This window comes from Cuculus canorus, chromosome 7 (assembly GCF_017976375.1).
Source record: "Cuculus canorus isolate bCucCan1 chromosome 7, bCucCan1.pri, whole genome shotgun sequence".
Lineage (NCBI taxonomy): Eukaryota > Metazoa > Chordata > Aves > Cuculiformes > Cuculidae > Cuculus > Cuculus canorus.
Window position 1 is genome coordinate 33186879 of NC_071407.1, and position 15722 is coordinate 33202600.

Below are 15722 nucleotides of genomic sequence, written 5' to 3' on the forward strand. Positions count from 1 at the left end.
ACCCACTGCAAGATCAAGGACATCGGCTCAGATCCTGAGAGATAATTATGCATGTAATTCTAATTAAAACCAATGTAAATTAAGAATGAGTGACAGGGAAATGTGTAACTACTTCTGAAATCCTCATTCATTGTGCCTAAGCTGAAAAAAACCCCACTGACTGACCGTGAATATTTGTGCAACAAGCAACGGAGATGACTTTCCTTCCACCTTCCTTCTCCCTTTTCCTGTCTTAACTGTTGTGTTCGCTCACCTGCTCACTCCAGTTTGACCACAACGATTTTAGTGAACATTGAGCAATGAGTGAGGGGTTTTCTGGGCTTTGCTGACCAGCAGGGCAGGATATCGCTCTGCCTGAGACAGACATTGGAACTGCTGCCATACGCACCCACCGGCGGGCGTGGAGGTGATTTAGAATAATTAATAATAATAAAAAAAGACATTAACATAAATCACATTTCAAATCAAAATAGCCATGTAAATTAGAAATGTTTTCTCAGCTGCTATGACAGTTGTAGATACTCCACTTGTCACGGTGCTGGTAATAATAAATGTGCAAACCACACGGTTTAAATAGAATTTCTTCATTTTGTGACTATAATCTGTGCTAACAGTTACGTAGAACGCAAAAACCTCACACTAAAGTTCACACAGGCGGGATGACTTCAGGGTATTCTAGTGTGACAATACAATGGGTGTTTCTGATCTCACCTTTGCCTTTAGCGTTCAGACCGAAGATTTTTAGCTCCTGCAAGAAGGTTAACAAATGCCTGTTCTGCAGGAATTTCAGAGTGGGAATTCTGTTCCTGGTTGTACAGGGTTTCTTTGCTTCTGTGTTTAAAAAGGGAATAAAGAACCGATGCAGTACCTTTATTCACAATAGGCACCATACAACTGCATTTTGGGACACACAACAGTGTTCAAGCAAGCGCTATCTCAGTGTAATTCCAAGATCCCTGTAATAGTTTCTTTCTTTTTAAAATAGCATCATAATGGAGTAGGAACGCAGGGAACTTCCAGTGCAGCCCGTGCATCTTCACCTTCAGTGAAAACAAGGAATACCCAACACAGAGGAAAAAAGAAGTGGTAAGAACCCTGGTTAAATCCTTGGTTTCAACGCAGGCGGGGGAACAATGTCACGGAGAGCAGCCCTGCAGAGAAGGACTTGGGGAGAGACAAAAAGCTGGACGTGAGCCAACTATGTGCACTTGCAGCCCAATGTCAACCCTATCCTGGGCTGCAGCACAAGTGTGGGCAGCAGGGTGAGAGAGGCGATTCTTCCCTTCTGCTCTCGTGAAACCCCACCTGGAATATCGTGTCCAGTTCTGGAATGCCCAACATAAGGAAATGGAATTGTTGGAACGGGTCCAGAGGAGGCTACAAAGATGATCCGAGGGTTGAAGCACCTCCCATACGAGGACAGGCTGAGAGAGTTGGGGTTGTTCAGCCTGGAGAATGCTCTGGGAGACCTTAGAGCAGCCTTCCAGTACTTACAAGATGCCTACAGGAAAGATGAGGTCAGACTTTTTAGCAAGGCTTGTTGTGACAGGACAAGGTGTGATGGTTTTAAACTAAGGGAGGGTAAATTTAGACTGGAAATAGGAAGGAAATTTTTTACAGTGAGGGTGGTGAAACTGCAACAGGGAAGCAGTGGAGACCTCATCCCTGGAACGTTTAAGGTCAAGTTGGATGGGGCTCTGAGCAACCTGATCTGGTTAAAGATGTTCCTGCTGAGGGGTTGGACTCGATGACCTGTAGACGTCCCTTCCAACCCAAAGCATTCTATGATTCTATAAATAAACTGTGACTGTGTGCATGCCCTCCTCTACCTGCTGCACTTGAAGGAACGGTGGCTGGGAAGCGTTGGGTCAGTTGTTTAGGGTTAGCAGTATTTATAAGGGATCTCTTAGTTAGATTTGGGTGCAACAGTATAAAAACCAACAACTTTACTTTGTCAAAGGGGGAGAAGCAGTTGCTGTAATAGTAATTCTGACACCAAAAAAATAGCGCACTGACGTTCAACACCCACTGCAGTCCGATTAAAAAAAACCTGATTTCATATACAGGAAATATTTAGAAATTCAAATTCTTTAAACCCCCTTTTTATTGCACATGTACTCATATAGTACAACACCCAAACAGGCCCTTCTCCTGTAAGAGGTGTGTGATTAAATTCATGCAAGTGAGAACAAGTGATCTACTCCTATGGAAAATGAAAGCCTTGCAGAGGCCTCTCAGCCCACTCAGGTGGTGACATTGCATCGCAGCAGGACATAAGCTGCAGGCAGTATGACACGGCACCCACTAACCCCAGGCTTACGGGTTCCATGTCATCCACACAGAGTCAGCACTGCTAACTAAGGACAAAAAGAAAGTAGAATGCAAATTTAAATGATGACTATACAAAGTAAAATAAGTATTTGCAAGTTCAGCGAGTTTGTTTACTGTGTGCCAGCTACTGACAGCTTAGCCACATTCAAGTTTAAGAATAAGCACTGAAGTTATTTTCTATAGAAAAATCTTCCTTGCTTGTCAGTCACACAAGTGAACAATGTGAACTCTTGTTTAAAGATGAACAGCCTCGTCAGGCGCTTTCAACAGTTAGTAGAGAAAAAGGAATGAGAAAACTCTGACTCCACAAGGAACCTTTTTATTTAAATATATAAAACATTTTGGCAAACATTCATTTCTTACTCATTAAATAAGGTAAAATCACTTGAATGAGAAGGCATTCTATTAGTATAAACAAATAAGCAAGCAGTCCTTTTTTAAATCTATACAAGAATGAGGCAAATATAAGATGCAAATTTATTATTTTACAGATAAAAAGACTGAGAAGCGATAGTCTGCAAGTAGATACAACAGAAGGAACTAATGATCGGAGAGTTAAATAAATGTCTTTGCAAAAGAAGCTATTTATTAGGCACTGAAGTCCAAATTTTAATACAGGCTGTTGTGCATCACATTCTGAACTACTAAAAACTGATGGAAGTTTTACTCCTATGCCAATTTCTCCCAGCTGACTGCGTCTCAACACATCTCACAAAAGCAAGAGAGAGCTAGGCAAAATCTGAATAAGGAAGAAGCTGCCTTGAGTGAGATGTGAGCTCCTCTGAATTCCCGTGTATGATACATAAGGCCACACATTGTTTTGGGCTATTCCCTCATTGCCATGACTACAGTAGCAGTGACAAATATTCACATCTATGAAGTACAAAGAAGCAGCAGTTCAGATGAGTACCTAGCTGAATCACAACTGCTATCTTAAAGCTAGGATTGTTTTTAAACATCAAGTTCTTTTAATTTTGCAAGATACTTCACTATAAAGCAGCACCACAGAAGTTAATGCATCTGAAACATGCTCTATGAGCTCATCTAAAGACTACATATGATACATTAGCTTTAGTGTCTCTTTTCCCATTCTTACTAAACTAGGAGCACAGCATTTACAGAACAAGTACACTCTGATCAGGCTCAGTCATTGCTGGCTTAGACATTCTCGCTGTTCACCTCCTGTATATTCCCAGATGAGCACTTTCTTCACTTTGAAACTACATTTCAAGGGCCTCTAAAACGTACTGCTTGAAGCTGTGGTCGTAAGGCGTCTGCCAATGTAAATCCTAAGGATCAAGAACATACGGTCAGCAAGTTACGGTCAGCAATTATTTAATTTCATTTCCAAAAGAATGTACAGCATATAAGGAACACCTTTTTTCTCATCAGATTAGTAGTTATGTAATTTGCAGCAGGAGCAGCAGCACCAGCTATAATTAAGGTGGCAAATCAAGCGACTCCTATGAAACTCGGTTTTCAGTTGCTGGTGAGTTTGTGGATACCCTTTGTCTAATAACACTCTCCGACTTCTAAGACTGAATAATTCTGTGCAAACGGTTCATTTTCAGGAATGCAAGAGTCAAAGATAAGTATGCAGTTAACAAGAGCACACCGCTCCAGGTCTCTAAGTCAGACGTTTGATTACCTTTTTCCTTTCGTTATCTTAATTTTTTTCTACTTGCTAAATACATCTGAAATTTGTAAACCTTCCACTTTACTATCACAGATACGCACTTCTTCCTGTTCCTCCGATCATTATTCCCCAGCTTGGTATGCTTTCACAGATGCCCTATGTCATGTCTTCTGTTCATTTACTTCTCTCAGCTTAAAGAAATTATTATTTTGAAGCATGACTATTTTAGTGATTTTACATTAAACACTTTTTGAGAGGTGACTGTTGCTCACTTTTTACAGAACTAGAATGATGGAAGTTTATAGCAGTAGTGGAAGCGACCAGGAAGAAAGTACCTACACCACCAAACTTGTATTTATTTTGAAAGGAGAACTGCATAATGTTTTCACTCTATCTTGTGCAGCTACTCAATTTTGGAAGGGGTTTAATTGGTTTCATATTACTTTTACAATATTATGGGGCTAAGATCTTGATTTTTCTACTTGGGAGATAATCTGTGCCTTCATCCATCCAAAATCATGCATACTGCAGGGACCACAGATGATTTGGGATGTCCCTCCTTCCAGCTCCTGTAGCTGCAGAGTCCTGCTCTTCCCTTCTTTTTCAATCTCTTGCATCCTCTCACTCTCAGCTTTCACAGCCTTGATAAGGTTCAGGGTTTATGCAAAGGAGTCAGCACATAAAGAGCAGGATGGGAGATAATAGAAGGTTCCATGGAAAACAGGTGTCACCCCAGAACTTATCTGAATTCTCCCCCAAGCCCTTCCATACTTCCATATATGCTAGTAGTATAGCATACTTTGATGGGAGAGCAGCCAGATATGCCTGGATTCCCAGCATTCTTTCCTGATATCAAGGAATCAGGCACGTTTAGGCACAGGCAAACTCTGATCCTGACTCAAAGGCATATAAATGCTTCCCTTTAGTCTGTGTCCTGTAGCTGTTTTAAAAGGACCACCTAATCCCGAAATCACCTAAAGAAAGACAATTCCTGTTTTGTTTGGTGTTCCTTGTCCATCCCAGGTGTGACTGGAATTTTAAAATATATTAAATAATGTGTTTTCCTTTGCTATTAGTTGAGATTAAAAGTCCTATCTCTGATACCAACACAAGACCAACTACTGTGCAAGCGTAACAACAGCTCATGTATGTAACTCCTCATTTCACCGCCCCTTAATTATTTTGAAAAAATAAGAAACTTACCCTAGTCCAATGGCAAGCAAATGAGAAAGAAGCAGAGATGGAAGAAAAACCTTCAAAAATTCTGCTGAGAATATCCCCCCTTTCTTCATTACGCTGGTATTTCTCATGCTGAGAGTCGCTGTGCGCCTGGGATGTTTAAAAAGGAATTCCCTAGTTTTGAGGAAGAAAACACAATCACAGCATTAACATGTATGTATTTGGACTCATGGAAGTAAAAGTTGCATCTGAATTCATCCAGAAACACTGACAGCACTCACTTCGGTGGGATGTTCTCTGGCCTGCTGGACCAATCCCATATCCAATCTGCATTCTTCTTCAAGAGCCTTTCTACTTCTCTCCTCCTTTCAAGAAAATCTTCTTCAGACTAAAATAAAGAATCACGATCAAACAGGACTATGACAGGTAGGAAGTAGGTACTACAAGACAAAGCTCCTGTTCTGCATCTACGACCACACGCTAGATCGCCTCTGAAGCCCACTTCTCCCATCTCTTCACACTGTGGACTTTGCATATCACTTCTATTGAAGTATTTAGATCCTAAATAAAAGTAGAGGGAGGAGGGAGGTCAATCTTCAGAGCAGGATGTGAATGCAAGAGACCATATCCTACATCCGTATCCCACATTTGCTTGCGTAAAATCTACCCTAGAAACAAAATGCCAGAGCTCTGCACTTAATCCTTACGTACAGGATCTAAAAGTATCTCCATTTCACACATCTGCCTGACATTTGGCAGAAGAAACTGTTTGCCTGCATTCAAAACTGGATGGATGCCATGCTTATCTGAAGATCCTTGATCAAGCTAATACACGCCAAGAGAAACTAATTCCAGTCTCATAAAACTTCCTGGCTTTTGGGCCAGCACTGGGGACACAGGTGAAGTGAGCCCATGTCTACCTGCACACATCTGTGCAGAAAAAAAAAATCCCTAAAGCCAACAGTGGTGGGTTTTTTTCCAAGCAAATTCAGCATAAATGCTGAATAAGAATAGTTTCTTGCTTAATACATGTCCATTAAATGGAGCCAAGGTCCTGTGATAAAAATAGTATCTGATCACAGCATTAAAATAGCTATTTATGCACACATACGCACTTAGGAATGGAAATAAAACTGCTTGGCAACTTTAATTCTTATGGTCTCTAACTTTTCACTACTTGTTCTCAAAGTCCAAATAATGATCATTAAACATATGAAACATTTCCAGTAACATATTTAGCTAACCTAAAGGTGGTAATTCATTCAGCTAGATTCCTGTAGCAGTTGTAGAGGTGATGGGGAGAGTTTCACATTAAGGAAGAGGAAATGGGACCACATACTTCCACGTCATTTTGAGAAGAGATGAAATCTATGTATTATTAATGCAGTTATTCAGCTTAGAAACAGTACGAAGCTGAAGTCCCACAAGGTTAAATACTGTACAAAGAGCAAACATGCAGACTTTGTTTTAACATTGGGTAGAAAAAGATAACCCATGAACCAATACAGCCAGCCAAGGAAATCAAGGAGACCCTGAGATGATAACAGCCAACACACACTCAGCTACAGATGATAAACAACAGCAACTGAAGAAGGGAGAGGATGGAAGAAATCACTTTTTTTTTTTAAAAAAAAAAAAGTAAAATTCAAAGGTCCCAAGTTCTTGCTAGAATTAGAGAAATAACATTGCACACTGGATCACTGAGTGCTGGTAACTTTTGCCAGTTTATCATACGTTGTTATTTCTTTTCATGCAGAGGCTCCAAGTGAAATATAATCTTGATTTCTAATTGCTGACTGCTAGCCCTGTAAAAATTAGTCACAGGCACAGAATATATTTCAATTTAACTAAAAACCAGTATCTCTTTGTACATAAACTGTGCAGGGAGAGCAATTTTTTGCATATTAATCTAATTACAGTGAAGATGTCAGATTTTAGCCTCCCATCATGCAATAAGCTAGATGTTGATAAAACATGGTTAATATACATCACCGTTTGTCATCATTCTTTTCCTAAATGTATTGACAAATTCTCTTTGCGTGGATGTAAACAAATGTGCAAAATGGATTTAAAAAAAAACACAACACTGAGTTTTTCACAGCAGCATGTAGAAACATTGAGTACTAGTTGTTAAAATGAATTAGAATCATAAAGCTATGGTGGTGCTTTGAAAATGTATGTTATTGGCTGTCACGTCTAAATCACTCTAGAAATTCTTGCTGCTGTCAAATTCACTTTTTAAATTCATAATGCACATAGAGAACATGTCTCGGGATCACCAGAAGCTGGAAGCTTAGTAAGGTCCTGACTGCAGCTCTCTTAAATTGTAGACTAGTGGTTATCTTCTGTATTATCCTTCTTCCTAAAAGCTACTTGTAGGATCTGAAAGTAGGCCTTTTCAGCTTGTGTCTGGAAAGAGGCATTTGAGAACCCAGCCATTTTAAAAGACACTACATCGGGGCGCTTAAATCCTTCGCAAAAATCTCAGGTTACAGGTAAAAAAAAAAAATCTATGCGAGTCAAAAAAAAAACCCGCAAAGCCTGATTCTGCAAAGATTACTAAGTTATTTAAGTCTTTACATTAGCAGGTTATTTCCTATTGCTGGTTTTCAAACAATGAGAGTAAGAAATTCTTGCACCCAAAGCAAGATAAGATTTTTACCTGAAAGCTGTTCTTTTCTCCGCTGCTGTGACTCTCTACCTCCAAAGCTCTGTGACTGTCCAGAGGTGTCTGTGAACGAGGAGGGCTTGATAAAAAGAAAAGTGCAAGTAAGAAAGAACTCATTCAATTTTTTATGAGATTGTTAATGATATTCATTAAAAACTAGTCAAAGCAGCTTATGCATAGTACTCCCAAAAAAGCTAGTACCCTAACCATAACTTAAGAGATTTATCTGTCCATGGATGACATAATCCAACCATCATATTCAATTAATCTTTGATTTTCTATCAGTCTGCCAAGAAGTTTGCTGCACAAAGCTGTTTTCCAGCAACAAGGCTGTTCGATTTGGGCCACGTTAGTTACTATATAACAATGGGTAGCAATGATGAATAAAAGTATGGTTGGTTTGAATCTAAAGCAGCCAGATGAGGCTAGGAAGTTCTGCATCTTACTGTCTATCTGTCTATTCCCAGTCCTGTAGTTCCTTTTCTTTTTTAAAAAAAAAAAAAATCACAACAAACGAGGCTGCAAACTTTGCAGCCCATGAAAATAAATTACATCACTTAATAACACTGACTGACAATTTCAATCAGATGCAACTTGTTTTGTTGTGTTATACTCCTAGAAATCTGTTATGCTTTGTAATTAGATATAGTACAATTCTTTAGCAATTACCCAAGAACTATTAACAGAAACATGTGATTATAAAACACAAGTTGCTTTTTATTACCTTTCTCTGTCATTCCTGTTCCAGGCAGCAGTGTCAGGAGCTCTATGTGCTTTTAAGAACAGCATTGACACTGCTAGCACAAGGACTGATCCTTTAGAATGACAGCGAGACTGCTCTGCAATATTTTATCTACTAAAGCAAGGCTGCTGCCTGTACACAAGCAGCAGCTCTGTAAGAAGTTCAGCTGCAGCTGCTGGATTTCTGTACAGGGATTCATCAAAACCGCATACTGGCATCCACATGAGATGAGCAAAATATTCCAGAGTCCTCTCCCCTGTAACTTCTTCCTGGTCTCAGGACAGGCTTCTATGCAAGCATTACTCCAGTATTTAAATATCACCCTTTTAAATAGGAAATTTTCATATCTCTTCCTCTCTGCATGTGTGTGTATATGTACATATACCTACACATAAATACATACACACAGGTAAGCTTTTCTGTATTTGTCTTTGCCTCTCGTGCATAAAAATGGCTTTGTGTAGTAGTGACCTTTACTTTGCTTACAATAAAGCGTTTTGTTTACCTGTCACAATGTGAACTTTCTCTTGAACTGCTTCTTCCAGATTCATGTTGAGCATCAAGGAGTATTTTCTCCATGTCACCATTGTGAATGGAAATAGAGGCTGGTACTTGCTCTTGGCTCAGTGTGACAGTGCTTCCACTGCCATTTCCATTACTGCTGAAGTGGAGTTCCACCCAGGAACCTGCTTGGCATAATTGAAAACAAAACCAGAATAAACCAGGTGGACTTGCACAAAAGGCATGTAAAATATGACACTGTTGATCCTCCCCAGAGTGACATTACAGTACAACGTGCAGAAGTACTAGCAGTGACAGCTCAGCTAATAAACATGATGCAATGCCAAAGTGTGGGGGTGCTTTTGTTAGCGAGCTGGAAAGTCTTGCAGATCCACAAAGCAGCCAGTTGGTACATTGTGTCTCTTTCTGCAGCTGAAGAACTTTTATTTCAGTACAAGCTTAATTCTTATTGTTCAAAATAGTGGTAGCTAAATAAATTCAAGGGCTTTCACAGCCAAAGTTTTATTACTTTACTGAAAATATTTTAAGCTCAAGAACCCAGTAACGGTGTTTTGTTTAGCCTTTTTTCAGTAAGCATTTTTAGGTGTTACTGTTAAGCAATAGAGGATATGTAGCAATGACTGGATCATGTGTTTGCTACTGGCAGTATATTTAACACTGACAGTCACATGTTGCTTTGTTTTTTTAAGAGTGGGCTGAAAAACAACACTCCTCTGGGCTAACAGTAACCAATGCACAAAGGACCCATATCTGTCACCTGCTCAAGGAACAGATAATATACGAATACAAGTGTCAGTGCAATTTACCTGTGTAACCCGTTTATGTGTTAAACAACAGTAAAACGAGAGAAAAGCATTGTGGATTTCCTAGAACAGTTTACAGGAAATATAACACTAAAGGCAGGAGAAAAAGCACAAGTGAAACTCCCCAAGTTCTGGCAAGCACAGCCGAAACAATGTTCGAGGTGTAAGCAAGGAAAGGGAAAGGCACAGAGAGTGGTGTTTGGACCATTCCAGTGCTAGAGGAAGAGAGGCTTGGGCAGAGCTTAGGAAGCAAGCCAGATTCAGGAGAAGAGCAGAAGGGATAAAGGAGCAGTTTTAAAAGTATACAGAAGGGGAGAAGCAAATGCAGAGATCCAATGTGAAATATAAACACCAAATAAAAAAAGGTATTCCAATTGTGAAGAGATGGAAGGTTCATAAATTAACTGAAAAGAGCAAGAAGCGAATCTGCTTAATCTTCATTAATAGCATTAGTATCTCTCTTCTGAAAAGCCAGAAGACTACAAAAAAATCATTTGAATAGAAACATACTGGTTTACTAAGTTTTGGCAGAAACATTTCTCAGAAGAGCCTCCTGTACTGCACAACTGTTCTGTTGTTTTGGTTGGTTTGTGGGCGTTTTCCCCTCCATGTGACCGTATGTGGTACGTGTCTGGCTATCTGTTTATATCCAGATAAACTTTTCCCTACTCCTGTTCCCTCAGATTTATGAAAGCCTAAGTGGTTACCGAAGAACAATCACAAACACTGAGGTTTAAATTAAGATAGCAACCAGCTGGAGCTCTGGCTCACTGAGAGTACCAGTGGGCTCTTCACCACAACCCAGCTCAGCTTCCGCTCCTCTACTTACAAAACCAAAACAACTCCATGCTGTGTGGAGTGCACCACAATGACCCCTGTATACACTGCCATAAACTATCTTCTTCTGCAAAGATGCCTACTTTTTGAGGTACGCTCACATTCCAACAATCATCAGCACCACAAGACAAACATAGAGCAAACTAATGCTACCCACCAAAATCTTGCATTCAGTGCGCTGTACCCAGTATGACAAAACATGGAGAAGATTTAAAATTATAACAGAAGGGTCAAGGCACAAGGGTTTAACACGTTTTTGCTTTTTTTTTTTTAACCTTAGACTGAAGTTGTGCTTGTTGCTATATTATCATAGAATCACTAGGATTGGAAAAGACACCTTAGATCGAGTCCAACCATTCCTATCTGTCACTAAACCATGTCCCTGAGCACCTCATCTACCCGCCTTTTAAATATCTCCAGGGATTATTTAAAGATAAAATATCCTGTATCTTTATGACGTTGGAAATACAAACAGATAACAGCACGTGTAGTGTGGCAATTCAAACCGAACAGACTGAGCTGTGGGGAAGGATTTTGAAGAAAATTATCTCATCCGATGTTCCAAGACAGGATACGTGCTGTGGGAGTACAGAGCTGCATTTTAAAAGGTACTCGGTCAGCTCTGGAAATCTTTTTTTTTTTTTTTTTAATCTACGGCGTTCCACTGTAAACAAATAAGTTAAATTTCACAGAAACATGAGAACGTCTCTTTAAATTGCCAAAAACACCCCATCTGCACACAGAGCGTTCACTTCTAAGATAAATTCGTTTCCAGCTCATACTAAACACAGGATACACACAGCTGACTCTCATCTTTCCTAAAAGGCATTGCCCAAACCGCCCACAGACGGCTGTCTTCGACGAGTAAGGACTTATATTTACTATAGTGCATAAACCTCGTAACGACCTGTCTTAAATCCAGCCGCTCCTCGTAGGCAACAACCCGGTTCTCAGCTACAGAACCGAGACAGACGGGCTTTTAAAACATAACATGCTTTTCCACTCCAGCGTTCACTTCCCCGGGAAGCTCTGGACACGGCTTAGCGGGCAATCGTTGCCACGGGCTAACGGGTTACGTAGAGGCAGCGGAGCGCGGGGCCTCGCCCCCTCACGGCCGGGCAAACGCGGGCCCAGGCTGGGCTGCGAGGGGAAGCCCAACCCCGGGCGGCCCCGCGGCGGCCACGGGCGGCCTCAGCGCCGGCCTCCCCTAGCGGCAGGTGCGCCGGGAGCCGAGGGAGGGCGGCCGGACAGGCCCTTACCCTGCAAGTTCTCCTCCTGCGGGCTGGGCCGCGACATAGCGCGACCTCCGCTCCCTCTGCGCCCGGCGGCGGAGCGACACGACGCGGGGACGGCGGTGCTGCGGCCCCAGCGCCGGAGCTACACGCGGCGGTGAACAAGCAGATAGCCGAGGAGGAGGCGACGGCGGAACGAGACGCTGACGCGAGTGCGACGCGGTCGCGGCTGGGCACGCACTGAACCGCCAACCGCCGGCGGCGCTGCGTGCCCACCCGCCGTGACGTCATAGCGCCGCGCCCGATTGGGCGGGGCTGGGCTGGGGCGGGGCTGCGACCCCCAGCACGGAGTGTCCTGTGCCCTCCTGGGGAGGTGAGCTCAGCTGCGCTCGGGGCACTCACGGCCCAGATAAAGCCTTTGTAAACAGCCCCTCGCAGGTTTCCTGTAGCCCCTTCAGGCACTAGAAGGTCGCTCTAAGGTCTCCTCAGAGCCTTCTCTTCTCCAGGCTGAACAACCCCAACTCTCTCAGCCTGTCTTCCTATGGGAGGTGCTCCAGCCCTCGGATCATCCTTGTAGCCTCCTCTGGACCTGTTCCAACAGCTCAATCTCCTTCTTGTGTTGAGGATTCCAGAACTGGACACAATGCTCCAGATGAGGTCTCACAAGAGAGGAACAGAGGGGTAGAATCCCCTCTCTCACCCCGCTGGCCATGCTTCTGATGCAGCTCAGGATAAGGTTGGCCTTGTGGGCTGCCCTCACAGTCCCTCACAATCCCTCATAGAATCCCTAGGTTGGAAAAGACCTTTGAGATCCTCAAGCCCAACTGTACCTCTCCACTACTAAATCACATCCCTAAGCACTTCATCTCCCTGTCTTTGAAACACCTCCATGGGTGGGGACTGAGTCACTTCCTTGGGCTGCCATTCCAGTGCCCAACAACCCTTTCAGTGAAGAAATTTTTCATAAGGGCCAATCTGAACCTTTCCCGGCACAACTTGAGGCCATTCCCTCTCATCCCATTGCCTGTCACTTCAGAGAAGAGACCAACTCCCACTTCTCTACAGCCTCCTTTCAGGGAGTTGTAGGCAGTGGTAAGGTCACCCCTCAGCCTTCTCTTCCCTAGGATAAACAGCCCCACTTCCCTCAGCTGCTCCTTGTAACACTTGTTCTCCAGCCCCTTCACTAGCTTAGTTGTTCTTTGAACACGCTTCAGGACCTCAGTGTCTTTCTTCTAATGAGGGGCCCCTCATGGTCTCTCGCCCTTCCTCCCCATCCCTCACAATCCCTAACAGTCTTACAGTGTCCCTCACATTCTCTCACACTCTCTCATGGTAAGATCAGAGGATCCCCTAAACCTTCAGGAGCAATGGGGGAGGTCCTGTGCTGGCTTCCAACCGCAGCCAGCAGAGCTGGTGAAGAACAAGAGTAGCTTCCTCAGGGAATTCCTCATTTCCCTGCTCCATACGCTCTCAGCCCTGCACACAACCTGTACACTGCACACCCAGACGCATCCTGCAGCAGTGTTTGGTGACAAAATATGGTGCTTCTTACACAAAGCATGCAGAGCAACAGAAACCTGTGCTTGGATTTCAAGGGAAACCATATCCGATTGCAAAACAAGAAATGCTGGCCTCAAATCCGGTCTCTGGCAGCTCTCAAACAGGGCCTTGAAATAGCTGATAATGAATTCCTTCTCTTTTTAAATGTTGATTAAGGTTGTAATGCCATCCGGGCAGGTGAGCTCTCCAAATAGGAAACCGGTTAGAAAAGACTAGTGTTGCCCTTTGAAAGCAGATAGTGATTTACTGCTGTGGATTTATCACAGAATGGTGAGGGTTGGAAGGGACCTCTGGAGATCACCCAGCACAAACCCTCTGCTAAAGCAGGTGTCTTATAAAGACAAATATATAACATTTTATTTCAGATAGCCAGAGGACAGGTAAAATGTCATTTAATTCATTAGAGCATGCAGGCAATTTCCTTAGGCTAAAGTTGGTTTTATTTGTGCTTTTCTGCAGTGGGCAATCACAAAGCCCGGGTAAAATAGATCCTCTGCTAAGTTTTCAGTGAGTCACTATAATAGCAAGGGGTATTAGAGTACAACCTTTCCAGAAAGACAAGGTCAGCATGTTATTAATCTGTGAATTGTACTCAGTGCAGCCAATGAACAAAGTGGAGTAACAGTTTAGCCGATGAAGACATTTGCAAGGTCACTGAGTTGGCTTGTAGTCCATCCTTTGCACATCATTTTTCCACACCTCAGTTCAGAGAAGGGCAAAGAAGCTGGTGAAGGGGCTGGAGAACAAGTCTTGTGAGAAGCAGCTGACAGAACTGTTGCTGGTTAGCCTGGAGAAAAGGAGGCTGAGGGGAGACCTTATCACTGTTTACAACCACCTTAAAGGAGGTTGTAGCAGGGTGAGTGTTGATCTGCTCACTCAAGTAACAAGTGCTAGGACAACAGGAAATACTCAAGTTGTGCCAGGAGATGTTCAGATTAGGCTTCAGGAAAAATTTCTTCACCGGAAGCGTTATCAGGCACTGGCAGAGACTGCCCAGGGAGGTGGTTGAGTCACCATCCCTGAAGGTATTTAAAAGACGGGTAGATGAAGAGCTTAGGGATATGATTTAGTAGTGGACAGGTACAGCCACACATCTGGGCACAGCTGGAGGGCTGCTGTGCTGCCACGCTCCTCCCAGGCAGGCAGGCAGAGAGCTGTGAGAGGGCATGGCGTGCAAACAGCCTCTCATAGATGAGCCTTTCCAAGCATGCCAATTATTATGCCTAAATTATCTTCTTTTATGCCTGACCACAGGAAATCTGCTGAGAAATTTGTATTTATTTTGCATGATAAAAAATCAATTTTGTTCTACTAAGGAACTTAGGGAAAACTTGTCCTTGGCAGAACAAAATACAAGTTTTAATTGAATAACTGGTCAAGAAGCAAGTTCCTTATGTTTATGCGTTTATTTATTACGTCCTGATATGCTAGGAGGGATGGATGGGCAAGGACATGATTCTGAAAGCTGGAGGCTGCCTCGGGTTTGGGGCTCATCCTGCAGCTCTCTGCTGCTCTCTGCTGTCTAGCCAGCCTCCCTTTGCACCTGGAAAGGAAATCCAGGCAGCCTTCAGCACGGAAGGGCAAGTTCATCATTCCAGGAATGTGTTAAGTCTTCTCCTTGTGGGCCAGCTCACAACATTGTACATTCATAATAAAACAAGTATTTCTAACAATACCCGACAGGACTCCCTTATACAAGGAATCCTGGCCAGACCACCAGGACGCTCCTGGGTATACTTAAGAGGGCACAGCTGGCTCCTTCGAGTGCACCCCTGTGTGGGTGTGAGTCAAATATTGTTTATTTCAGAATAAAATCACTTTATGCACCTTATAGGAAGGTAAAATGATTTTTTAAATTTTATTTTTAAATAAAAGGAACCGCATTATTACAATTGCAAAGTTACCACAATGAAACACCAGGGAAAAGGTGCTGTGTTTAACCTCTGAATGTGTATTTATGATTTTACAGCATTCGATACTCTGAGCATCACAGACAAATGGTTTGAATTAAAATTGATTACATGAAGAGAAAAAAATATCAAAAATTGCAGGGAAAGGTATCTTTTGGCACTAAACACTGAAGTGTTAAAATTAAATTTTCAGGAACTTTTAGTGTCAACACTTGTCAGACTTTGACACATAATTAATACTTCAAACTGTGGGTCAGACTCTACTCTGATTTTAGTCATCTTAAATTAATGGGAAAAAATGT

The 15722-nt window shown here is 42.5% G+C and overlaps 1 protein-coding gene across 1 annotated transcript; it reads right to left on the reverse strand.

Annotated features, from left to right (window-relative positions):
• Positions 1 to 2891: 2891 nt before the first annotated feature.
• BNIP3 (BCL2 interacting protein 3) lies at positions 2892 to 12208 on the reverse strand. The gene is made up of 6 exons (XM_009561028.2): positions 11978 to 12208; positions 9062 to 9242; positions 7809 to 7893; positions 5428 to 5534; positions 5171 to 5320; positions 2892 to 3620 (listed from the first exon to the last, which is right to left on the reverse strand). Exons 1-6 carry the CDS (start codon positions 12012 to 12014, stop codon positions 3569 to 3571), a joined length of 612 nt encoding a protein of 203 aa, XP_009559323.2. The 5' UTR covers positions 12015 to 12208; the 3' UTR covers positions 2892 to 3568.
• Between the last annotated feature and the right edge of the window lie 3514 nt (positions 12209 to 15722).